Source organism: Phoca vitulina, unplaced genomic scaffold (genome assembly GCF_004348235.1).
Source record: "Phoca vitulina isolate PV1807 unplaced genomic scaffold, GSC_HSeal_1.0 scaffold15, whole genome shotgun sequence".
Classification (NCBI taxonomy): Eukaryota; Metazoa; Chordata; class Mammalia; order Carnivora; family Phocidae; genus Phoca; species Phoca vitulina.
In genome coordinates, this window is record NW_022589718.1 from 24102987 (window position 1) to 24130218 (window position 27232).

Here is a 27232-nt window from a genome sequence, read left to right on the forward strand (position 1 = left end):
TTACTAAATATAGATGAATGGCTTATCTTTTCCTTTAATGATGGAAGAATTCTAGAAGAAATATCCAAAATTAGAGGCAGAAAATCTGTGTTGTAATGACACATCTAGTTACGGACCTGAGCTCCAACAAAGTGAAAGCAGACATAGTGAAGCCTGTCGCCCTGGGAGTGGAGAGATAGAGTACAGACCCTATATCTAGCCCTATCGCCCACTCGTGGCATGACTCTGGGCAGAAACTTACCTTCTCATTGACCTCATTCCCTTCTTCTAATAAAAGGGAGTACACCTAGATAAGCAATAAGGACCGTCCAGCTCCAAAAGCCATTACTCAACCCTGACACAATGTGGGGGATTGGTTATTACCAAGAGGAATCTTTCCCAACCTTGTACGATATATAAGGGTAGTTGTGATACTATGAATAATGAAGTCATGGCTATAAGGACTCAGTCAAAAGGGAAATAGGAACAGAACCTATGAGTCAACTTACAAATTATCTACTCTAGGTGATAAAATCCAAAAAGTACTATAATAATAATTCTTCTCATAATTGATGCCACTCATATAATTTAAAAACTTAAGCTTCTTATGTCTAAGCACTTAATTAATCACCCTTTTCAAAGTAAATGCATATGTGTACATGCATATATATGTTCCCCAGTCAATAAGAATACCTTAAAAAAAATTCTGGGACTTTAATTAAATTATATCCTTTGGATCTGCCAATTGAAATTGAGTTGGTCAGTGGCTACCTCCGTTGAAAAACTTGTCCTATGTTTATCTGGGTGCCATCATCACTTAACTCTACCTTTGGGATCAAAACCAAGGGTAAGATCTATGGTGGTGATGAAAATATAAAACTCTTTGTTGGACTTGACTGCAACGTAAGCAGGGACAAGAAAGAAAGAGGTCTAGGGACTAAGAGTGTTGAACTCTGATCTAGAAATTATAAATCCAATTTCCTTCAAGAAAGAACTTTTACATGACAAAGGCACAGTCCAATCATATGGTCAGGATTCATCTGCATTTCTCCTCTTCAACTTGATCCAGATGCCATTAGCTGGACGAAGAATCAACTCTCCTGCTAGACCAAGTTCTTCTCTTTTCTGGTTGGATTCTACCCAAAAATGCCTCAGGATGCAGGAAAGAATGGCCTTTTCTTCCATTATGGCAAATCTTTGACCTTCAAATTAATGTAAATAGCATTACTTTATTTATACATATATCTTAAATCTGAGAAATCATAGGTCCTCTTAGAGGAAGCAAGTGATTTTATATTTCCACAGTAGGGACAATCAGAATCCTTGGGATGTTTGTTAAAAATGAAGATTCTTCAGTTCCCTTCTCTGCTCCTACCCAGTGCATCCAAATAGTTGGGGTGGGGTAGGTATCTGTATTTGAGCAATAACCCAGATGAATTCTGGTCACTGAAGCATGAGAATCACTACTTTAGATGGCTTTCTTATTGGGCCTTTAATTTACTATAGTAAATATGCTTCAGATTCATCCATTTAAATCTGACCTCATTTTACTAACACCTGCATTTACATGGATGATAAAATGCTAGAGATCCTAAAGCCAAAGTGTTTGTAATGCATGGTGATGTGCATTCATTTTGTTTTAAGTACTTCAGCTGGCCATATGGTAAGCATTCTATGTTTTCATCTTGCAAGATGCAATTCTTAAAAGCAACAAACACAGATATTAGGTTAAATACAGCTAATCACTACAAATAAGTTTTCTACTATATAAAATATATTCTACTTTGATCCAAAATCAACAACATTTTAAAACTCTACCATGTAGCTGATTGTGCTTTATGTTATGGGCTGAACTGTGTCCCCCCATATTCATATGTTGAAGCCCTAACCCTCGTACCTCGGAATGTGACTGTTTTTGCAGATAGGATTTTTATAGAGGTTAATTAACTTAAAATGAGGTTATATGGATGGACCCTAATCCAATCTGACTGGTGTTTTTTTTAAAAAAAAAAAAAAGAAGAAATGAGGACACGAAACACACAGGAAAGACCCCGTGGAGATACAGGGAGATGACCATCTATAAGCCGAGCTTTAGACAGGCCTCAGGAGAAACCAACCCTGCTGACCCCTCGATTTCAGACTTCCAGCTTCCAGAATATGAGAAAATGAGTATCTGTTGTTTAAGCCAGACCAGCTGGTAGTATTTTGTAATGGCAGTCCTAGAAAATTAATCCTTATGACAGTCTTTTTTGGAACAGTAATGTATAGTGAGGGGGAGGAGAAAGGAAATCAGTTTTTTAAGACTGTTGCCTATGAGACACTACATCTCAAAGAAATTATTCTGAGAAACCCACTACCATGTGGGCTGGAAAGGTGAAACCAATTCTGATGGATACAAACCTATACAGTTTCTGGGTCCAGCAGAGAAGGGCACGTATGCATATGGATGGCGTCCTTGCAAATTCTCAAGAAAGAACCGCTCGGGCTGGAACTCCTCAGGATTTGGGAAGTATCTTGGATCTCTATGCAGCGCATAGGGAATGATGATGGCTTGAGAGCCTTGCACAATTTTGTAACCCCCTGTCAAGAGGTAGGCAATATGTCGTAAAAATGGAGTAAGATGGACATTAAAAAATCCATTCTCCCTACTCTCCTGATTACAGAGTTCTTACCAACTTCACAATCTTCAGTAAGATTACGGGCAAATAAAGGAACAGGAGGAAAAAGGCGAAGGCTCTCCTTAATGACACATTCCAAGTATTTGAGTTTCTTCAGGTCCTCTAAGGAAGCAGGACGATCAGACTTCCCTGGTTAAAGGAAATACATGAGATGACAATGAAAGAACTCTACGGGCTTGGGGAATGGGACATCAAGGAGGAATTAATCAAAGCACCAAATGTTAAATACCTACAGCCAAAGTAGGATTTCTAATATTATACCTGATAAAATGAGACGTGTTAAGTGAAAGAAACCAGACAAAAAAGGTCATGCATAGTATGATTCCATTCATAGGAAGTTCTCAGAACAGGTAAATCCGTAGAGACAGAGAGTAAATTATTGGTTGCCGGGGGCTGGAGGAAGAGGGAATGGGGTATGGCTGATTAACAGTACGGGGTTACCTTTCGGGGTACTGAAAATGTCTTGGAATTAGATGGAGTAACAGTTGTACAACATTGTGAATGTACTAAATCATACACTTTAAAATGGTTAATTTTGAGTTGTCAGAGCTTCCAGATGTGTATCTTCTCTTCGGTCAGATTCTTGGACTCTCCCCCCAACATGGCCCCTAAATGCTTTTTGTTCCTGTGTCAAACAAAGACACTAAGATTGCCTCCTGCCTCCAGGCCAGAGAAGACATCAACCTCTCCCTCTCTGGATGTGCCACAGGAAGGAAAAGAATAGCAAGGAGCAACTGAACATACTGATGAAGTACAAAATGAAATAGATGGACTTAAGGAAAAAAACCAGTGAAGAATTTTGAAGGGATAACAGAAGTATAACAAACCACCCCAACTGTGTTTTCAAAGGAGGTTGGAATTGATCACCTAAATCCCAAATTCTGGGGTAACAGCATCTGTCAGCCACCCACAAATCTGCCATTACTTGGAGAGGAAGATGAAGAGGCACTGTATTATCTGACCAGAGTCAAAGTGACCGAATTTGAAGATATTAAATCAGGTTATAGAATAGATATTCATTCTGATAAAAAACCCTTCCTTCAAAAATAAATTTCTCTACAAAGAATTTCATCTAGATGAGAATGTGATCCATCTTCAAAGCCTACTGAAATCAAATGGAAATTGAAAGGATTTGATGAGATGCTCAAGTCAAATGCAAAATAAAGCCAGCAGGAAGAGGGAGCATGAGGAACCAGAGAGCTTCTTTCTCTGGTTACTGACCATTCTTATGCAGGTACAGATGAGTTAGGAGAGGACATCCAAGATGGTATTTGGCCAAATCCATGACAGTACCACTTAGTTCCTGACATGGATGATGAAGAAGGGGATGGAGGAGGAGGAGAATATACTAATGAAGAGGGGAATGAGAATGAAGGAGAAGATGAGGAAGTAGGGGAGGGAGGAAAAGAGGGTGGAGGAGATGACAAATGGAAGACTGATGGATTCCAATCTTCTTGTTTTAATTTTCTCCAGTCCCCTTATGCTCAGTCATGCTGTTCTTGAAATCTCTCTTCTCTCCTTTACACCACGGTTCTCAACTTATTTGGGGGTGGGGGGGGCAATACCTTGAGCACAATACACTGGGAAGAGAAACTCTACCCTTTTCTATTCCAAATTCATTTTTATCCCTTTCTGTCTCAACCAAAACTTCATATAAACAACACTATTGTGCTCTGTGGGGGACCAAAAAAACAAAAACAAAACAAAACAAAAACAAAAAACAACCTTCTGCTCCCTTAGCTCTGCTAGAAGCTGGGGAGTGCTTGGTCCCCATGTGGTAGTGCACAGAATTCTAGCTCTTCTCCTTTTCCTCAATATTGGGCTCAGAGATTACACTGTGTCTTTACGTGAATATGGACAGTTAGCATTTACCAATATGTATCTGTCTACTTTCTCGTGCTTTTATTTATTTTTAAATGGGTTTCTAGAAGATCAGGGAAGGGTGGGTTAGAGATGCTTAGGCAGGTGAAGTGGGCATCTTGACAACATGGTTTCTCCTTTGGCATGTTTAATTGTGTTGTTTAATGGGCATCCTTGCAGTTTAGGATGACACTTTAGAAATAAAATTCTCTCCTCAGGACTTGAGCCCTACCACTCGATGGGAGATACAGCGAGCCTGTAAGACCTAATCTGGAATTGGCATTCTCTATTGTAATTATTTTCCTGTTTATTTTAAAATTTTCTTTTTGTTTCACTGGGGGGAAAAGGATGATCAGTTACAAGTTGCTTTGTTACAATACAACTAAACATACACAAATAAATGGTTAATTTTATGTGTAACAAGAGGAATTAATACTTGCAACTCAATGTCCAAAGATTAGTTGCTCATGAAATTTTAGAGCTAATACTGGGGATAGAAGAAAAAGTGAGGCACCATACCATCAAAGAAAACACAAGGAGGAGCAGAATAAAGCATCTAGAATAATGGTGTTTTAATTATGTGAGATCAAAAAGTATTTTTGAGACCAGCAATGAGCTACACATTGTAGAGGATACAAAATGTGAACGTATCCCAAAATAATGTGTGAGCTTTTCAAAGACCAAATTAATTCACCATAGGCAATATGAGAGAAATTAAAATCAATACAGAAAAAAAAAAAATGACTATAGAAACAGAGCCAATAAGTTTAGATTGTCTCCATTTCACAAAATAAAGTCTTCCCTCTTGATATGAAATTCTAGTCCTCACATCACATGAACACTTGTCCAACCTCAACACATAAACTACTTGTCCAACCTCATCTTTCAATACATTCTGCTATATGTTCTAAATTCTAGCTGCCCCTCACTATTTACTACTGTCCTCCAAACGTTTCCACTTCTGTGTCATTGTCCATCTGTTCTCCTCATTCTAGAATGCCTGCCCTCTCCTCCTTTTATCTTCATTTTTCCTTTCTTAGTTCTTTTCTCTATGCAACTGCATCAGATACACTTTGTTGGTTGGCTGACCCAATCTTTCATTTTCTCCTCCCAGCTTTGGGAGCCATGTGATGTGTGATTAAACAAAGGATAAAAGTGATGGCACAATGTGTGGTCCCTTGTGGTTGGCTGGCAAAGGCCCCTACATATCTCGAGTACTAATCCCTGGGACCTGTAAATGTTCCCTTATTTGGGAAAAGGGTGTCTTTGCAGATTTGATTCAGTTAATGATCTAAAAATGGGGAGATTATCCTGGATTATACAGGTGGGCTCTGAATGTCATCACAAATGTCTTTATAAGAGAGGAAGAGAGCTCTCTCTCTCTCTCTCTCTCTCACACACACACACACACAGAGAGAGAGAGAGAGAGAAAGAGAAAAGAAGGTGCTGTGAATAGAGGCAGAGATTTGAGTGATGGACCATAAACCAAGGAATGCTGGCAGGCACCAGAAGTGAGAAGGAACAGATTTCCCCTAGGTTTCCAGAAGGAGAACAACCTGTCAGCACATCGATTTAGGCTCAGCAATAATGATTTTGGATTTCTGGTGTTCAGAACTGTGAAAGAATACATATCTGTTGTTTTAAGCCACCCAGTTTATAGAATTTGTTATAGCAGCCCCAGGAAACTAATACATCCTTCATTCCCCTTCCCCTTTCCTCTTGTCTTGAAGACAAACATGAGACCTAGAACAACAATCAAGAAGACAAAAGCCACAATGGTGAAGAACAGAGAGAAAAAAGAGCAAGACTGGGCCTCTGATGACATCCCTATTGGCTTCAGCCTAGGACTCCTTACCTACAATCCTATACCTTGTATAACTAGCTATATAACCAGCAGATTGCTGGTTGTATAATAGAAATTTATGTCCACCAGCAGACCCCACCTCTCCTCCCATTTGTGGCCAGATGCAATCCAATATGGAACAGCTTTCCTGGACGCCCTCTAACTAACATCACCTGTTCCTTGCTGCTCCCAAAGAGCACCTTCTCCATGTCACTCAAGTGCATAGCCAGGACTCCATGCTTCGTGCACAATGGCTGGCTCATCAACTAAGCAGTGAGGTCCTTGGAGATACAGCATTTATTTGTGCAACCCCAGCATCTAGCCCAATGCAGTCACATGCCAGGCAGGTAGCAAATGCCTGTAAGTGAGCAGAAGAGGCCTTGCAAAGGCTCCAGTACTGGAAGAGGTCCCATATGGGAGCTTTCCTGCTTATGACAGTGTCTCTACAACAGGTCCTACTGCACATCCTCGATGAACATGAATGGCATTGGTTTCAGTGGACTTGGGACCCATGGAGCAGCTAATGATGGGGCCAAACATACCAAACACTTCTTCCAGTTCACTGTCCACTCGTTTCTGGGCTTCTGGGTAAGAACCCAATAGATATAAGGACCAGTTTACTGCCGCTGCTGTCGTATCATGGCCCTACAAATGTGAGAAGAAACATGGCTTAAGAAGCAGAGCTGTCTTGAAAAGGTCACGGATGATGACTCTGTTTTGAATTGTCTCTGGATTTGACAGTTGCAGTGTGACTCCAGGACATAACAAATTAATTGCACACAGCATCTCACCTTGGTGAGAAGCAAACATATAAAATAATCCCTTCAAGGTGGAGGATCATGCTTAGAGAGACATTTCACCGCTACATGGAGCTTTCTACTTGGTGAGAAGTGGTTCAGCTATGCCAATAAAGGGGCATTCCAAGGAACAGGCGCACCAGGCAGTTTTAAAGGGGGAAAAGTCCAGGGGCACCTGGATGGCTCAGCTGGTTAAGCATCTGCCTTCGGCTCAGGTTGTGATCCTGGGGTCCTGGGATGGGCCCCACATCGGGCTCCCTCCTCAGCGGGGAGTCTGCTTCTCCCTCTGCCTGCCACCCCGTGCTCGTGCTTTCTTTCAAATAAATAAATAAAATCTTAAAAAAAAAAAGGCGGGAAAAGTCTGATTTTTGTGAGCCAGCTTGCCAGATCTGTACTTCTCTACTTTCCCCTCCTTTGCAAGGTAGGCTTTACCTGTCGCTGCTGGACACCAGGGAGTATATATGCAGTTCTGAGCGTTCTCCACAGCAAGAAGTTGATAAATATCTTCATTTTAATATGTGCTGAGTTCTAGGCAAAACACTAAGTACTTTGGCAGAAACTAACACAATTGTTCTTCACAAAAACTTCACGAAATACTTGATACTGTTATTCACATTTTTGAGATCAAATACTGAGGCTGAATGTCCTATTTCATTTTGTCTGCTACCCAGAGAAAGCTGGATGAAGCAAAACAAAGCACGGAATTTACAGGAGCACACCACTGGGCTAGGGCAGGGGCAAAAACCTGCATATCTAGTGGCTGGCAGCCAGGCAATGAAAGGCAGGGCACATCCACCTTAGGGAGGAGGTCTCACTATTACAGTCGGGGGCATGCCTCCTATTCAATGCAAAGAAAAAAACTCAGGATTTCAAAGAATGTTAAAACTGGAAGAAAGAGATCATTCACTGGTCTGGTTGTTTTCATGAGTGTGAGAGGTCACTGGTGGGAGATGGATGTGTGTGTGCCATATACATGAATGTATGTGTACGTATAGGTGCATGGATGACAGTGTATGTGTGTGTGTGTCCGTGTGTGTGTATGCGTGTGTGTGTGTGTGTGTGTGTGTGTGTACAGGGTGGAGATGTGAGAAGGTCTCTCCCCTTCAACACTGAATAACAGCCAATATCTGCTACATACTTGCTACGTGTCAGGCACAATTCTCAGGACACTTTACCTTTTTTTTTTTTTTTTAATTTGACAGAGAGAGAGCCAGAGAGCACAAGTGGGGGAAACACTAGAGGGAGCGGGAGAAGCAGGCTTCCTGCAGAGCAGGGGGCCCGATGTGGGACTCGATCCCAGGACCCTGGGATCATGACCCGAGCTGAAGGCAGCTGTTTAACCAACTGAGCCACCCAGGTGCCCCTCTCAGGACACTTTAAAAATTATTAATCTAATCAGTGAGGCCCGTCGTCTGACAATGAGGACGCTGAAGCCCAGAAAGGCTGGATGAGGTGGCCAAGGTCACACCTCCAGGACAAGGTATGGCTGGGACTTGGCCCCAGAGCCCACATGCTGAACCCCTCTCCACTTTTTAGCTAAGTAGATGTCCATTTTCTGATTTTCTGCATAACATTTCTTTTCAATAAAGTGCTCTGCTTAAAAAAGAAGTTTGAAATCACTGATCTAGGCCATCTCTCTATTTTACACAGGAAAGCTGTGACAGAGATCAGGGATGACTGAAAGCATCTCATATGGCCAGTATGAACCAGGAGGAGAACCCAAGTCGACAGACGCTCAACACCGCCCGCTTTCCGCTCCAGCACGCAGACTGTCCTCCCTCAGGAAGATCAGACAGACGAGCGCTAGCATCGCATCCAGACGGCTCTAGGCGGAGCAGGTAACACACCACTGAGCATATGCTGAGCCGTCGAAAACCACTGATGCCTTTTGCTTTCCTCCACTTCCAAAATACTACCACGTGGTGCTTAAAAAAACCATTTCTTTACTTGGCAATCCACACATTGAGAGACTCACTCCTTGTAATATTTAATATAGTTAATTAGAATTATCTCTGTAAAAACTGCATCTTTTATTATTGCTATTATTATTTGAAGACCAGAAATCTTTTTAGATTTACAAACTGGTTAAATTCTCTACAGGAGGGCTCTTGCTTTCTTCTTTAGTTAGGGCAGCTCAGAGCAGTAGCTAAGTACTCATTGGTAGAGGCAGGAAGAAAACAGCCTTCTTTAAAAGAAGCTATTGAAGGAAGAGACTCATGGGTTTTAGAGATTAAAAGGAAGCCCGAAGCGATATAGAGACTGACAGTAATTCTGGCTGCTCTTCTGCTTAGAAAAGCCTGACAGACCTTAAGTTTTCTTGAGGGGAAAAAAAAAAAATGTGTCTACACTGTACCCACCATGAATCAAAGATTTTCTGAACAAGGAAATTGTTCTGATACTTAATTAGGTTCTTAAATTTTATAATCTTTAATGCTAATCTAATGACTCTTCCTTAGTTATATTAAGCTACTTTAAAATTTCATTAGGGGCGCCTGGGTGGCGCAGTCGGTTAAGCGTCCAACTCTTGGTTTTGGCTCAGGTCATGATCTCAGGCTGTGGGATGGAAAACCACATGGGGCTCTGTGCTCAGTGGGGAGTCTGCTTGGGATTCTCTCTCTCTCTCTGCCCCCTCCCCCCTCTCTAAAATAAATAAATCTTTAAAATAAATAAATAAAATTTCATTAAACTTAAAAAAATATTAAAGATTCTAAAAAATAACTGAGGTTTAGTTAGTGATACCTGAAAATAACATGATGACATAGAATACCTCAAACATGAAGGTGTCAACTTCTTCTCGAATATCTTCATGACTTAGCTTGTTCCCTTCATCATCAGTCACATTTAAAAGCAAGTCAAGAAAAGCCCTGTGTTTAGTTTTGAAGGGGGAAGAGTCCTTGTCAGCACTTCCGGGTTCTTCTCTCTTCATTTCATTGGCCCGTTCAGCGATGACCTATGATTTAAACAATGACATGTTTTGTCTGCAATTTATAATCTAAAAATACACTTTCCTATGAAAATATACTAGCTTCTTTAGCTTATTTTTTCTAAACCTTTCCCATCCTTGCTATCACAACAATAACTTAGGCTCTTGTAAAAGTATAGTCAAGCTTCCTGTTCAATTTTAGGGCATTATTTTTTTTTTTTAAGATTTTATTTACTTATTTGACAGAGAGAGAGAGAGACAGCTAGAGGGAACACAAGCAGGGAGAGTGGGAGAGAGAGAAGCAGGCTTCCCGCTGAGCAGGGAGCCTGATGCAGGACTCGATCCCAGGACCCTGAGATCATGACCTGAGCCAAAGGCAGACGCTTAACAACTGAGCCACTCAGGTGCCCCTATTTTAGGGCATTATTTGGTAAGACGTCTAAAAATGAATTTAATGTCAGGCAACTTCAGAATTTTCAAGTGCTATTTTTACAGTCTTTCCAATGGGGTATAGCATAATCATCTCTAGAGAGCTGAATGAGCCAACGAGATAAAAGTATAGGTGCTGGAGAGAATGCAATCCTTATATAGTCGACTACACATTGCTCTAATTACATGTCGTATTGGAAAAAAGAAATAGCAAGTTGCCGGTCAGTTCACCTGTTTGCTTGCTGTTCCTTCTGGTGAGACTACTCCTTCCTCCTTCCTCCGCAGGGCTGGCTCCCTCCTTTCTTTCAAATCTCTGCTCATCGTCACACTATCAGAAAGACCTTCCCTGATGCCTGCGATGCTAGTCCCTAGCACTATCTTCCCAAGCCTGCTTTATTTTTTCCCATTTCCCTTGCCATCTGGCATGATGTTATACTTCCTATTTTGTGCCCTTCTCCTCTAAGTCAAATGTATGACCCACATGGTAGCAAATTTGTCTTTGTTCATTGATATATTTCCAACCTCTAGAGCACTGCCTGGCATTTTGAGAATGCTCATTATTTGCTGAATGAATGAAAGCATTAAAGCCCATCAACACAACTTTTTTTTCTCCTATTAGGCAATTGACCAAACCTGCTACTAAATGGTTTGAATGAATAGACCCTAAGTTCTTTGAACGCAAGATCTCCTGATGGAACCCCTGGTGCCTCGCATTCAGTATGCAATTTTCAGTATTTATTAAATGAATAATACTGTTCATCCAGTTTGAAATTCATTAATTATTGATATTGATATTAATGCATGAAAACTGAGGAAGAACTCAATTATACCCATAAAATACAAACTGTTGGCAAGTCTCCTAAGCCAGGTGATTGCTCTAGATTCATCTTTAACACAGACTGACATCCTATATCCAAAACAACATCACTATCTCTTTGTTATCGTTGAACTGGACATAAAATAGTAATATCCAGTTAATTTTAATTTTTTCCGAGTTGAAATACTAGTATAAAGGCCCTTTGCCTTTGAAAACTACTGTCTTTCCATACGTTTTCCATAAGACCCTTATAATCCTCGTCTTTTTATTCTCTTAATACAGCACCCTGTTTGTTAATAAATATTCACAGTTCATATTGCATTTTGTCATTTTTTAATAGATAACCTCCTTTACTAAACAAACCTTTTTAGAGTAGGGAACATAGATGTCCTACTCATTACTATATTTCTAACACTTGATAGTGCATTTGCCACTTAACAAGTGCTTAATTAATATTTACTAAATACGTAATTGAAATGTAATCATGTTGCCTACTTTTTTCCGTTATTCAATTCAAATTTTATGAGGCACAGGCTCCATGGTCCTACCCCGGGTGTATTCACAAAACAAAAAGTCATGGATTTAAAAAAGTTCTGGAAATGGATAGTGGTGATGGCTGCATAGCATTGTGAATGTATTTAATGCCACCAAGTTGGACATTTAAAATGGCTATAATGGCAAATTTTTATATTAGGTATATTTTACCACAATAAAAAAATAAATTGAGGACTTACATTATTGGTAAAATTATGTAGGATCTCTAGGCTCCTTTTGTGTTCCCGTCCTTCTTTAAGCATAAGAAACAAAAAATCAAGCCAGAGCCAGGGCATCTTCATTCTCTGATGTATCACATCACTCATTCTATACATAGGATAAAAATACATTAGCTGATACATGGGGGAAAATGTATTTCTTTAGCACCTATTTGCTGCCTGCTCTCAACAAGGGTAATATATGGAAATGAGGATGATTTGTCTTAGAGGCTACTAAGAAACCCGTGTTTTATGCTCAACAATAAATGCATGGGCTTTTACATATCCAATGAAGCTTAAAATTTTAATGGTTTCATTAGCAGAAGGAAGAATTCATTATAGAACATCCTTACTAGATGGCCATCTGATGTGTGCTTCTCTTTCTTCAGAAAGAGTTCTTGACCTCCCAAGGCTGCTGTGGCTCTTGGATCACATGTTGGGATGATATCTGCCTCTTTTTAATATCCACTCATTAGCTTGATCCCTCCTCTGGAGTGACAGAATACAAGTGGTTGCCCTCTTCCAAAAAGAAGTGCTCGTCAGATACCCATTGGTCACACAGCTGTCCTGAGTACCTCCCTTGTCATTTCCAGTGATAAAGAAGTAAGACCTCAACAGATCCCCCTTCTTTGAGACTGGCTTAGACACTTTTAGACAGTTCTTCCGAGATATGTTTCCTGACCACTCATCCATAGGACATGTCCCTGTTTTCCTTTCCTTTCCTTTTCTCTTTCTCTTTCTTTCTTTCTTTCTTTCTTTTTCTTTCTTTCTTTCTCTTCTTTCTTTCTCTCTTTCTTTCTCTCTCTCTCTTTCTTTCTTTCTCAAGAGAGAAAGAGAGACAAAGCTCAAGCAGAGGGGCAGAGGGAGAGAGAGAATCCCAAGTAGGCTCCATGCTCAGCACAGAGCCTCACGAGGGGCTTGATCTCACAACCCTGAGATCATGACCTGAGCCGAAATGAAGAGTTGGACACTTAATGGACTGAGCCATCTAGGTGCCACCCCGTTTTCCTTCTAATGTCAACTTGATCTTTTCTTTCTAAGCAATTATTAGAATTTATGTGTGCATTCATTTGTTTCCATGTGTGTCTCCCTGCTATTCTTCCTGTTTGTGTGCTGCTATAAAACTACTCAGCACCTAAGGCCATGAATGGCAGGTGACAGATGCTCAGTAAATACTTATAAAAATAAAATGAAATGAACAGTGAACTTAAAGATAGGAAACATTAATTCAAATCCTGGCCCTGACTCTTAATAGTTGAATACTTGCAAGCCATTTTTAAAGTAAAATTGATTATTTCAATTAAAAAATGATACATACTCGGACCAGAAACTATGGGAAAGGAGAATGAACAACAACAAAAACAAAACAGTATAAGAAAGAGAAGCACACACACAAAACAATAATAACCATAGCTAAGATTTTGGTATAGTATCTTCTAGTTTTTTCTTTCTATAAATAATTTTTTATACCTAGTGGTAATCATACTAAAAAACTCATTTTATCTTTATCACTTAGCATCATAATATAATCTTTCAATATATTACAAAATAATCATTTTAAATTATGGCATAATCTGGGTGTGTCATGATTTACAAAACCATTCCACTACTGGCCAAATACATACTTAAATGACTACATCCATTTTAGTATAAAGTTTCATTTTGAAACAATGAAAAAGATACTCACAAATTATTAGTTATAATTTTTTAAGCCCTAATCAGGAACCATTTTAAAGATAATTAAAAGGACTTCACTTACTTATAAACTGCATGGACATATTTGGAATCATCATTACTCTGAGCACCAATATTCTTCCCCATAGCTGTTTCTGCAAAACACAGGCAAGAAGCAACCATTCAGTTCGAGCACATATCCTCTGTTTATTTTCCAATGGCAAACACTTAAAAAAAAAGATATAAGTCCTGTTTTTGTCCTCAGAGATTTTAAAATTGTTCTCTCCCCCTTTTGCTTCTTCTCCTGTATCTTCTACTCCCTGTTCCTGCTCCTTCTTCCCTCTGCCTTCCCAGGCATGTTGGCTCTGTGACTGTTTTGCTCAAAGCCCTCCCAGGGGCTGCTGCTTCCCAGGGGGTCGAGCAATAAGACCACCCTGAAAAACCCAGTATCCCTTCAAGATCCCCTCAGTCACCTTCCCACTGGAATATTATTTTCTGTTTGGGCCATCCTATCTCTACACCGTAACTTTAGGAACAAATCAATGAGACTTACCACAAATTATATCTAAGGTACAAAGAGTGATGTAAAAAAAGCAGTTAAATGCTTCTTGGTTAACATGTTTTTCAAGCTTATTAACCAATATATTTGCTTGTTCATTCATGATATCTAAGAAATCTTCCAGAATTGTAAAATGGAAAGTGGGTGTTAACATTTTTCTCCTAGATCGCCATTTGTTTCCAGTACTAGAAACAAAATACATGATTACAAACAAGAGAAACTACATCAGAAACAAAGTATAAATTTAGCCAAGTCAACAAAACTCTCCTCAAAGAGCTTAATCTATAGATTCTCAAATGCTTTGGTCAGAATGACAAAGATTCATAGATAGCTACAGAATGTGGATAGTTCAGATATTATTCTATGTTACTAAAATTTAAAGGGGCACTCATAAAAATTGAAAAATTTAAGAATTTTTCTAAATTTCCAAGCTCCAAGTTTCTAAAATTTATTTTTTCTCCCCTCTATTAAAACCTCAGTCCTCAGATGATCCCTATGGTCTATGATTCTACTTGGATCTCTACTATCTTCATATTCTCCACAGACCCCACAAGGGTCCTGCCTTTTTCTTGGCAGGCCCTCTCTCAGAGGATGGAGTCCTATTTCCGGACTGAGATTTTGTGCTCCATATATTTTGCTGGAGATGACTGCCTTTTTCACTAGATTTTCAAGATCTGCCTGCCCCAAGTTCTTCTTTGCTTTACTCCATTCATACACCAGGACCTGACTCTTCTTGAAATACTGGTCATCATCATTATTGAGTCCCGTGGCTGGAGATTACCGTACACCCTGGACTCCTCTCTGTCAGAGCCCATTGTTCTCCAGACCTTTCCTTCCAGCTTTCTCCCCCACTTCCTGGTAGCACAGTCTTGCAGACAGGAGAACTACTTTGTGGCCATTCCTGACATAACACGTTACCTATTGAAGTAACTGCTTCTATGAGACAGCTTTACAAATCTACACTGACTTACCTTGTAAGAAGTCCTAGGCCAAGCCATGGTTCCAGGAACTTGTACATATAGGATTTGTCAATTTGACTTGAACTAGTTAAAATTACCTTGGAAAGAGAAAAAAATTGAGAGATATATAGACATCAAAATAATTTCAACTCTTAAGTTGAATTCTACCTGGCTAGACCACTGCTTTTTAAAGGAACATCTTATAAATATTATTTCTCTGTGATTCATTTTTATTCCTGTGCCTTAAAGAAAGTCAGGTAGAGTTTTGAACATATAACTGTCATTCAGTCTTGGGAATAAATGGAGTTGAGAAAAAGGAAAATGTCTAAGATGATGCCCTGGATCCTACCATGAACTAGGAACCAAGTGGAGTCATTTATTGAGGGTGGGAGGATAGGAGAGAGAAGATAAATGAATCCAAGGATGACTATGTCCAGGGAGATAAAAATCACAAGTTCATTTTTGGGCATACTGACTTGGCGACATTCAAGTTGCTATGGTCTGAAACAGGAATGATGCTCAGGATAAAGACTTGACCTAGAAGTACATATTTGAGTATCTCCAGCATGTGAGTAACACTGAAAGCCATGAATGTGATCAGATCACCTAGAATCCAAGTGGAGTAGAAGGGATGAGTATTTAGGTCTGAGCACAAAATGCTCCCCAGGCTCCTAACTCCAGTCCTGCACTCTGGACAGATCTCTCACACACACCAGACCTGCTCATACCAAGTCAGCAGTGGCTGAAATCCTACACCTGTCTCCTCACTATCTATTCTGAACCAGGCTGCTACAGAGTGGTACAAGAGAAATTCAACATTTTCACTGCAATAACTAAGAAAGACATATCCCAGCATTATTGCCTAGGAAGTTATGTTTAATTTTGTTCCAAGAAGCATTGTTTATCCCATTCTTACTCCCTGACCCAAATCCTTTTCTCATCAAACCACAAGATAATCTCCCTGGTGTCATAATGTTAGGTAAAAGGTATACAATCTTTCTGAGCAGTTATCTCAACAGCATGGATTAATGATATCTACCCTATCGATATCAGGGGAGCATTCTTTTTTAAGAAAATTACCTTGGAATAATAAATTTGTAACAGATCTGAGACTCTGATCACCTTAAGAAAAACACTCATACTTTATTAGTCTTACATTTTTGGACTCCTGAAACAGTGCCTGGCAGATAACATGTGTGCTCACCTTATGGAATAATCTATTTATGGTTCTACAAAACTATATCCTTATGCAGATTTTCAAAAAAAAAAAAAAAAAAAAAAGGAGAACAAATATCTTGGACCTGATAACAAATGTGTCCAGAGGCTGCTTTGTCCAGAGGCTGCTACCCTCCCCAGGATTTAGACAATATCTGGAAAGCATTAAATGGCACCCACATAGCCGAAAATATGTAATGAAATGCTGAATATACTGAATTCAATTAAATATAAGAACATTGTTGCTGTATTTATTCTGATGAGACTCTCACACCATCAGACATGCAGTGGAATAGTGGTCATATTGACCGCACACTCACCTCTACGCTTTCTGCATTATAAATGGCTACTATTGGTATGGGCCCAAGCCAGAGTTTCACTAGTGGCTGGTGTCGGTATTCTTCACTGTAATAAATGACCTGCTGAAAAAATTCTGGGAGAAAATATTTAATTTTCAATGAGTTTCTTGTCCTGTCTTTTGAGTTGTTTTTTTGTTTTGTTTTGTTTTTTGTTTACTTATTTACTTTGGGCAAGTCACTTAATATTTCCCACGTCTCTCACATCTTCAAGGTAAACCACACAGTCCCTATTTAATGACATGATTGAATGGCAAGGGTAATTTAATTGTGAGTAAGATAACATCCAAGGAACATGCACCTCCAAAGGACCCAATCCCTACTCTCAAGGATCTTCTAACCATGGAAGATGGCAACTTTTGTAACACCAGAGAAAATGAAATGGTTGCTAAAAGACAAGTTCTAGTCTGAGGAGTTATTGATTCTCATTGAGAGGGTTGAAAAAATTTCATGAAGGAGATGGCATTTGAGCATTAAAAAATGAGTTGTATTTTTATAGGCAGAAAAGGGGAAACAGGGGCTTACAGAATGTAAGCCAAGCAGCAGAAACAGCAGAGCAGAAGCATGGAGGTCTGGAAATTCCCCAAAGGTGCAGCCAAAGCATAAGATGGGGTGATACCATTGGAAAAGGAGATTGGAGCGTTGGAGGGTTTGATTTTCTTTTATACACTGTAAGGAGTAATTGGAAGTTTCTGATGAGGACTAGCATGACTGGAGTCATATTTTAGGACAATAGCACTAATGTGGTGAGATCACCTGGGTATACTGAGGCCACTGGGGGTGGGGAAAAGGCTGGGATTCAATGCTGCCAGGGTTAGGGGCATTGGCTGTGTGATATGGCAGGCCCTTGCTTTAGGTGTGGGGAAATGATGACCATCAATCCCAACTGCAGCATCAAAGGAGTGTGGAAAACTTGGGAGTCAACACTTTTCCATGAGGCCCCCCTCTGGAGAATGCAGTATGGCATTATGAGAGATCAAGCCATGACAAAACTCTCCATGAGGAAATGCCATATTGATGAATGTCATCTGGGTAGAAACAAAGGACAGTAGCCAGTGACTAAAGAATTAATATACAGGGTCCAGACCTCAGAGAAAAGACATGGCAAAGGTTAGACATGCTTTCAGAACACAAGTCGAACAAGATGAAGTTAAGGGAGGATTTGAGTCCTAGCTGGGGAGTTGATTACATGTCAGGAAATGGGGCAGAAATTGCTGGGAAAATCTAGGTGGGGAGGGGTGGGGAGGGGCAGGCTAGTTGGTAGGCATATGGGAATTCAGGGCTTCTTCTGGACAAAGGGAATGCCTGATTAACAACAGCAAGGCTAATTCCAACCCCACTGTGAGGCTACTAATATGGTACTTAAGATTTTTGACAGAGCTATTTTGACATAGATATTTGGGCACCAAGGACAAATGGACATGGCATAAAAAATGAACCATTCAACTTTTCAGCTCTTTTTCAATGCCAATATGTGTACATGCTTAGCCCATCTCTGCTCCTCATTCATCAGTAAGCTTCAGGGCAGGCTGCACAAAATACAGTAGGAGAGGAGCTAAGGCTCACAGATGTCCATCGCATATGATGCTAAATAAACACTAATGATTTTTTTTTAAAGTGCATATTTCGGCACATCAAAACCTGGTAATAATCATCCTAAAATAGCTAACATCCATTATGTCATGTTCATTTACTGCAGCAAGTTATTATACGTCAGAGCTCGTGTTAAGGTTCTTGGTACATGGTCTTTTATGCCTCACCATAGTTAGAGGAAAGGCACTATTATTACTGTCCCAGTTGAGGAAACTGTGCACAGCTAAGTAACTTGCCCAATATCACAGAGCTAGTAAATGACAGAATCTGCCTTTGTACTTAAGGCAGTTAAGATCCTACAATGTGCCATCTTAACCATTACACCCTATTGCTTCAAAATGTCTCCTGGTCCAAACAGTTGTCAAAGTTTCTATGAAAAGAGCTGGGTCAAATCAACAGTGTCAAAATACCACGCTTTGTGATAATCACCACCTGCCTTGGTCTGATCTGACAGAGGAGACAGGAAAGTGTGAGCCCGTGGTTTGAAGGTATCGGGTCCAATATCAGAGAACAGTTGGAAAAGGCAGGTGTTGACATAATGGACTAAAAAGCAAGAGACTGGTTTGAAAGGCCAGTGAAAATTCAACTGCAGAACTCCAGGTGAGATTATTGAGGCCAGAATTTGGACAGTGGCCACAAATCAAAAGCACTGCCTCCTGCCCAAGAGCCAAGGTCACTGAGAACAGGGAATATATCTTAGAATAATCCAACATCAACCACTTTGTTTAGCTCAATGTTGGGTACAAGGCGGGGCTCCATGTTTGATTGAAAATTAAGGAACTTACTCTAACCAAGTTCTAGACAGTGATCTAGAAACACCATGCATTAAATTTACTCCTTAAAATAACTCTGTCATACAGTTACTTTTACAAGTAAAGGGTTTAAAAAAAAACCCTCTAACTTAGCTTTCATGTTTGCCTTATATATTTTGGTGCTCGTCTGTTAGGTGTATATATATTTACAAACGCTATATCTTCTTGTTGGATTGACCCCTTCATCATTATGGAATGCCCGCTTGGTTTTTTATTAATCTTTGTCTTAAAGTCTATTTTGCTGGTATAAGTATATCTTCCCAGCTTTCTCTTGGTTTCCATTTGCATGAAACATCTTTTTTCTATCACTTCATGTTCGGTCTGTGTGTGTCCTTGTGTCTAAAGTGAGTCTCTCATATGCAGCATATAGATAGGTCTTGTTTTTCTATCCATTCAGCCACACCATGTCTTTTGATTGGAGAATTCAGTCCATTTACATTTAATTATTGATATTGCCATTTTGTTCAGTGTTTTCTGGCTGTTGTTGTAGTTCTTCTCTGTTCCTTTTTCTTCTCTTGCTCTCTTCCTTTTAGAGAGTTTGAAACAACTTCTCAAATTTAGAGTGAGCAGAGCTTTGCCTGATGCCAAAATCCAGTACTTGCTGGATTAAAAAGTCCCTTTGTAAAAGCCAGTATATTGTCATTCTCTTCACCCAGAAAGTAACTCCAGGGAGAATTATTTTAAATATTCCAGTCAACTCATCGTATATTTTGAAACAGGTCTCATTCACTGGAGATTTCAATTCTTAAAAAAATTTCCCAAAAGAATATGATGAGATTTTTTTAAAGCATGTTATTTCTTTTTGGGGGTGGGAGATTAATATTTGTACACAATTATTTTTTAATGCTATAAGGCCTCAGGGTAGAAGGAGAGGTTAGCTCTGGTTTTAGTATTAACTAAGATAATTTTTACAAACATGGTTTTCATATATCTAAATGCATTATTGGATCATTTGTAACATTAGTCACATTGATGTTTAGGTGATGAAAAGTTAACTTGGATTTCTTCTGCTAGAAAACATTTTCAATATTTTGATAAACACTCCCCCATGAGGCCTTATCTATTTCTGTGAAGTTGAAATGACAGCCTTTTGGGGGTGGGGGTGGGGGGTCTGAGCTGAAAAAGAATGCCTCAAGCTTTGGAGGTAATGTTCAACTTGTAAAACTGTTATTTACAATTAATCTGATGTGAAACTAAAGGTTGTGGCCCTAGGCTTATTTTAGAATACTTCATTTTGGGCAAATTTTTTCAGTTCTGGGTATCCCAACGTATACACCCATTAAAATGAAGTGAAGTGCTAAGATCTAATTCACTGTCATGGATTAAAAACCAGGTACTTTTGAGAGCTTTCTAACTTAAAGTGTTTTGTTTTTCTCATCAACAAAGCATAAATCAGTCTCTTCAAAAAGATATCAGTAGAAAACAATTCACTGTGTAATAACTAAGGCCTTTAAAGCATGCTGTGTAAGTTTGCCAGAAGGCCCTGCCCTCATAGTTTACTGTTATTATGTAACCTCCTTAAAACTAAAATAAGAAGGTCGAGAAAGGAAGTTGTGGTCAAGTCTTGCGATGTGGGGAGAGAGAGCAGTCTCAAATGAATCTCTAGTCCCTGATTTTCCAGAGGGCGGTGGGTGGGTGGAGGATGATGGTACTGTTTTAAGATACTTGCCCAGTTCCAGGGAACTTTCTGCCCTTCAGGCTTTAACAGCCAAGAGACAAGCCTGGAAGTGTTTTGAGATAGGAGTAGCTAGGAAGTGAGAAAGAAGAGAAAGCGCAGAAGGACAGGACTTTAGAAACACTGCGTTCTAGCCTATGCATAAAGAAAAAGTTCACGTGAAACAGGGAGCCCCAACAATTTTATCAGGTGTCACAGGGCAAACTGGATAGAACTGGGAATCCACTCTCCAGCGGGTGACAGATTCTTCTCTCCTAACAAGCCACCACCGCAAGTAGAGGTGCTCTCGGTTGCCGAGAGGGCAGGCGCGCGGGGAGAAGGTGCAGAGCCGGCTGAGGCCCCGAGGAGCTCCTGCACCCTGGGGCTTCCTGCTAGGCGGGGGCCCCGCAGGCAGGGAGCCCCCCGACCCCCCGGGGGCAGCCGGCCGGCCTGGGCGCGGTCCCTTACCTCTCCCGCCCGGCTTCATCCACAGCGAGTGTCCCACGAACGGGTAGGCGCCGGGTAACGTGGGGACCGGCCTCATCTGCTGCCATTTCCGCACGTAGCTCGCCAGCATCTGCAGGAGGTTCAGGATTAGGGTGGCGCCCCCCACCGAGATGGCGCTCAGCGCGCCCCACATCAGCAGCTTCTGCCCCCAGTGCACCAGCCACAGCGCCAGCATCGCGCCAGCGGTCTGCTCCGCACCCGGACCGAGACTGCCCGGAGAGCAGGGGCGGGGTGCCGGTCGGTCCCCTGGAGGTCAAGTGCGCTGGTCCTGGGAGGAGTCTCGGGACTCCGCAGGGATACCAGCGCGCCCCGAAGGGTAAGAGGTGGCGCCCGGCCCGCTCGCTCCTTCCTCCTCTTCCCACCGGGGACAGGCCCAGGCCTGGCCTCCCTGAAACGGGGACCCCGAGACCCGGGCTTCCCGCTGCAGGGGCCGCCCTGGGCCTCGGGACTAGGCGGGAGCCTCGCAGGCTCCAGGAAAAGCACCGATGGGGTTGTTACTGTGTTCGGCAAAAACCTACGTAATGCACACGGGCCTCTTTATTTGGTCAAGCAGAAACCGAAAGACCGGGAAAACAGCTTCGGGGTTCCATAGAGTGTTGCTGAATGTAAATGAAGGCACTTAAGTGAAGTGGGAGGAGAATGAGAGTGAAATTTGAGGCAGCCGCGCGTGGCCCAGGTGGGCTGAGCTTTGGGTTTTAGGTCCCTGCTGCTGGTCACAGGAGAACTCCAGCTAGAGACAATATGTGTAAAAATTGAAATAAAGAGGCATCCGGTTTGAAATTCAACCTTAGGAGCTTTTTTTTGGTCCCCTCCATCCCTCCCCCCCCCCCCCCCCCCCCCCGACAGGGTCTCTAACTTCATGCTTCCTTGCACAACCCTGCAGCGTTCCACTGTTAGGACTGGCTGCCTGTCCCCGGGATTGCACCCAGCTTCTGCACCATTCAGAACACGATCTACTCTGATCTACGGGAGTTTTAGGGACAAAACAACCTTAGGAGCACCAGTTTTCAGTTTGCATCACGTGCCTGATTGAGAAGGGAAAGCTGGGTTGCTGTGATCCAAATATTTTCCAAAATATCCTTGGGACCCCGAAAAGCCAGCACCTAAAAGAACAAGTCAGGGAAAAGGTCAACGCCTTTGAAAGAAGTGGAAATCAGAGAAGCTGGGAAAGGAGGTTTTGGTAAGGAGACAGTAATTCTGACGTAATCCCAAAAGGGAATGAAGACCAATCACTGAGCCTGCAGAAGGAAAAGGACAGTGACAAGGATGCTGGAATTCTGCCTAAGGGTTGTGGTCCCTAACTACCAATTTCCCTCTTTTTCTCAGACTGGGATACCTCAATCGTGCCTTAACCTTCAAAATAAAACTGTCAGTTATTTTACCCGCAAAATGGGAAGTATACTTGGTTGTAGCAGAGAACTGCAATTTGAGGCATACGAAAGACAGCAAAACCATCGACAAGCCCAGAGAACAAAGAAGAAAAAAAAGAGCTCTTTTATAGAGGAAGGAGGGAATTGGCCGTGTGTTAGAAACAAAAAGTCCATTGGCTAATGTGGGAATTCCCAGTGTAGTGGCTTCTCATTGGCTGAACTGTGACAGTCTCTCATTGGCTGTGCTGTTGCTAGGGGCGGAGAAAAACTTTTCTCCCTCCCTCCTGGGATAGTAAAGTACCTCTCTTTGCGTTGGGTCTGCAATTGAGGAAGAATGGTAGGGTGCGAGAGCTCCCCCTGCTGGCCTCCCCCTCCATTTCCGATGAGGTTTCCCTTTATTTTTTTTTCATATAGAGTCTTTTTTTTTAAATTTTTTTATTATGTTATTGTTAATCACCATACATTACATCATTAATTTTTGATGTAGTGTTCCATGATTCATTGTTTGCGTATAACACCCAGTGCTCCATGCAGTACGTGCCCTCTTTAATACCCATCACCAGGCTAACCCATCCCCCCCCTTCCCCCCCCCCCCCCCCCCCCCACCCCTCGGTTTGTTTAAGGGCTTGGGCTGGGAGTGCCCCTCTCCTGGTAGCAAGTCCCTAAACTATAGCAAAAGTGTCAAGGAAGGTGGTAAGTTGAGACCTGCTCTGGATTCCTACTTTGCTTAGATTAGTTTTATCTGCAGCTATTGTATAGGTTTCACACAGGCATTTACAGGACCTCTTTGAAGTAGAGAAACACTGCCTAGGGCTTTTCTCCAACTGATTTTTTTTTTTTTAAGTCATCTGTAAGTACCAATGTGGAAAGAGGCTCATGAAATACTAAGTAGAAAACAAATAATAAAACAAGTTGCAGAACTGAATATATAATGCATGTCATCTTTATATAACTGCAATATATATTGCAGAACGGAATATATAATGCCATGTCATCTTTGGGAGAAAAGTTTCTTTCTCTACAGCTAAACTAATGTCTAGAAAGAAAAATACTGATCAATTCTATGGAGTGGGAATGGAGAAGAACTTACACTATAAGTTGTCTTTTGTCTTTTTGTCTTTTAGTCACTTCTATATTCTTGTCTATATTCTTGTCTTCTACTCACTTCTATATTGTTTAATCACATTAAGACCTTAAGAAAATGTATTTAATCTCTTTAAGTATATCACATGATTTTTATTTTCTTTCTCTTCTAAAGGATTGAGTCCACATCTCCCTTTAGATCCATTCCCCTGCTCCCCTTTACAGAAAAATCCCTCAAAAGACTGGCCATGCCTGTTGGCTTCAATTCCTCTCCTCATATTCTCTCCTGAACCCTCTGCAATCAGGCCTTGTCCATTTCGCTATCACAGATCTTGTCAACGTCACCAGTATCTTCCCTGTGGCTAAGTCTTTAAGTCATTTCTTGGCCCTTATCAACAGCATTCAACATATTTGAGTCCTTGTCACCTCCTCGGAAAACTTTTTTCCCCCACTTGACTTTGAGCATTCCACATTCTTTAATGTTTGTTCTCCCACACCAGTCATTCCTTCTCAGTTAGCTTTGCTAGTTTCTCTTCACATCCTGTTCCTCTAGATGTTAAGAGGCCTAGGGCCCAGAACTCTTGTTTTCCCTGCATGTCTACACTCAGTCTCTTGGTTATTTCATCCACTTTGGCACTCAAATACCATCTAGATGTTGACAGTTGCCAAATATATCCCTCCAGTCTGTACTTCTTCTCTAAACCCCAGGTACAGTTAACCAAATGTCTCAGCATCCCCACTTAGGCATCTACTAGGCATCTCTCTTTTAAAAAAAAAATATTTATTTGAGAGAGAGAGAGAGAGCCTGAGCGGAGGGTGGGACGTAGAGGGAGAAGGATAAGCAGACTCTCCACTGAGCAGGGAGCCTGATGCGGGACTTGATCCTAGGACCCTGGGATCATGACCTGAGCCAAAGGCAGATGCTTAACTGACTGGCAGATGCTTAACCAACTGAGCCACCCAGGCGCCCCTCTTATAGGCATCTCAAACATGACATTCACAGCATGCTCCCTAGTGTTAAGCCAAAGCGTAGGAATCAATCTTGATTCCTTTTCGTCACAGTCCATATACAATGCAAAAGCAAATCCTATTGACTCAAATTTCAAAAGATATCCAAAGTCCCTTGACTCCTCACCAGCTGTACCACTATCATCTGATCCTGAACATCCTCTGGAGTCAGATTACATCACTCCTCCTGAAAACCCTCCAGGGGCTTCCTATTTCAGATAATTTACCATTTCCAAGGTCAAAAAGGATTGTAACCCTTCGGCTCCAATTACTTCGCCGATCTCATCTCCTATTATACACCCGCTTGTTAATTCTATGCCATGTCCCACTGGCCTCTTTTCTGTTCCTCAAACCTCCAGGTATGCTCCTGTTTTAGGGCTGTGTGTTTTTTCCTGTCTAGAATGCTTTTTCATATATACATGTTTCTTTTCCTATCTTCAAGTCTTTGCTCAAATATTACCTCTGCAATAAAGCCTTTCCTGACTATTTTATCTAAAGTTGCAGCTTTTTCCACTGTTACTCACCCCTTTGTACGTTTCTTCACAGCACTATTACTACACGACCTTGCATCATGTTGGTATCGATTTGTTTATAATCGTCCTCCTCTGCTAGAATCTAAGTTCTATTAGGGCAAAGACTTTGGACTTTGTCTTGTTCAGTCCAATGTTTAGAACAGAATCTGACACAAAGAAGGTGCTTGGTGAATATTTGATGAAATAATAAATCCATGATGATCACACAGGAATGTCATTGCCTGGGGGAAAAAAAGCTTATATTGGGGTATTCATAAATGAGATAAACCCTCCCAAACATGTATGGTTATGTATTTTTAATTTACTGGGAAAAGTATGCTATGCAGTTAGAAATAAATGAGTGAATAACCCGTGTATTAGAAACTGGAGAGGTACACAAATAATATAAAAATTGGGAATGGAAAGAAGTTTTATGAGTGTAATGAAGTCTTGAAAATTCTTTCAATACTTTTATTAAAAATTAAAGAGCTAAAATTCCTGAATAAGATCTGTGGTCATAATGAAGCAGGGACAATAAAAATATAATACCCACATGTTTTATGACATTTTATAAAAATGTACCTCATAATTGGCATGGAAATTCCGTTCTAGTTCAGAATAACATCAGTATGGATACTTCCGTTGATATTAAATTTATAAAATTTAGCAGTTTTCTATGGTATTTTACATGTTTTTATATTTTTTTTTTCTTAAGATTTTATTTATTTGTCAGAGAGAGAGAGAGAGAGAGAGCACAAGAAGGGGGAAGCTGCAGGCAGAGGGAGAAGCAGACTCCCCGCCAAGCAGGGAGCCCGATTTGGGACTCGATCCCAGAACCCTGGGATCATGACCTGAGCTGAAGGCAGACATTTAACTGACCGAGCCACCCAGGTGTCCCTGTTTTTATATTATTTTAAAATTCCTTCATTTCTTCCTTGGTTTTGGATGAATTAACAGACATTTCAGTAAATGTAGTCATTAACCTTCATTTAAAAACTGATCTCAGGAGTTATTCGACTTGTCTTTTTCAATTTTTAACGGGGAAATTCTAAGACTCATTTATCAAGGTAGATTATTATGAAAACACTGCCCCAATTTTTCCCTAATCAGTTCAAAAAGCACCATCCTTGACATAGCATTATTTACTAACCTCTAAATCTCACTTAACCTATAAATAAAATATTATCTTTAATACAAGTGTAAAAATATATGCTATAAACAAGTGTTTTTAAAGTCAGTGGCAGAACCAAGTCTCTATTATCTCTAAAATCATACTTTATCCTCCTCTTGAAAAGATTTAGAAGATGCAAATCAGGATTGCTGCACCGGGTTCTATCTTTGAAAGCATTTTTATCAATACATATATAAATAATAGATTATCATTTACAAAACTCAGAAGCCACATAAAGTAAAGCTACCATAAAATATATTCAGTGGTTCTGCATGAGAAAATAATTTATCTTGGATACTCTACCTTAATGTTAGTTTAGAATGAATACCATTTTCCTTCTAAGAAGTCTGCGCTGATTAGTGAAGGAGTTGCATGGTTCCTGGAAATGGGCAGAAATTAGCCTGAGCAGTTCTGTTAAGAGCAGGGTGGATAGAAAGGGTACAGTTAGGCATAATTAGGGACCAGAGAAACCAAACTAGAGGCCCACAGGAACCGGGACTCCAGACTGCTCCCATGTCGAGTAATTCCTCATATTTGGGGGCTGTTAAGACCAATATTTTCGGGGCACCTGGGTGGCTCAGTCATTAAGCTTCTGCCTTCGGCTCAGGTCATGATCCCAGGGTCCTGGGATCGAGCCCCGTATCGGGCTCCTCGCTCTGCGGGAAGCCTGCTTCTCCCTCT

The 27232-nt window shown here is 40.8% G+C and overlaps 2 protein-coding genes and 1 pseudogene across 4 annotated transcripts in view; 1 reads left to right on the forward strand and 2 right to left on the reverse strand.

The window, feature by feature from the left end:
• KLKB1 (kallikrein B1) overlaps window positions 1-6986 on the reverse strand; it is a 36686-nt gene extending 29700 nt beyond the window's left edge. For 2 of the 3 annotated variants that reach the window (XM_032413592.1, XM_032413594.1), the window contains exon 1: window positions 981-1044. In XM_032413592.1, coding sequence (XP_032269483.1) covers window positions 981-982 — 2 coding nt within the window. In that variant the 5' untranslated portion in view covers window positions 983-1044. Of the gene's footprint in view, window positions 1-980; window positions 1045-6902 lie in introns of those variants that run through there. The other variant, XM_032413593.1, reaches the window with a different exon arrangement.
• LOC116637929 (cytochrome P450 4V2) lies at window positions 15-21919 on the reverse strand. Its single transcript, XM_032413595.1, has 11 exons — window positions 21369-21919; window positions 16806-16918; window positions 15283-15368; window positions 14306-14496; window positions 13838-13907; window positions 12061-12187; window positions 9925-10107; window positions 6903-7005; window positions 2652-2786; window positions 2380-2559; window positions 15-1181 (listed from the first exon to the last, which is right to left on the reverse strand). The coding sequence occupies exons 1-11, from the start codon at window positions 21580-21582 to the stop codon at window positions 1009-1011; spliced, it is 1575 nt and encodes a 524-aa protein (XP_032269486.1). The 5' UTR covers window positions 21583-21919; the 3' UTR covers window positions 15-1008.
• Window positions 2793-4182, forward strand: LOC116637930 (annotated as a pseudogene).
• Window positions 21920-27232: the final 5313 nt, after the last annotated feature.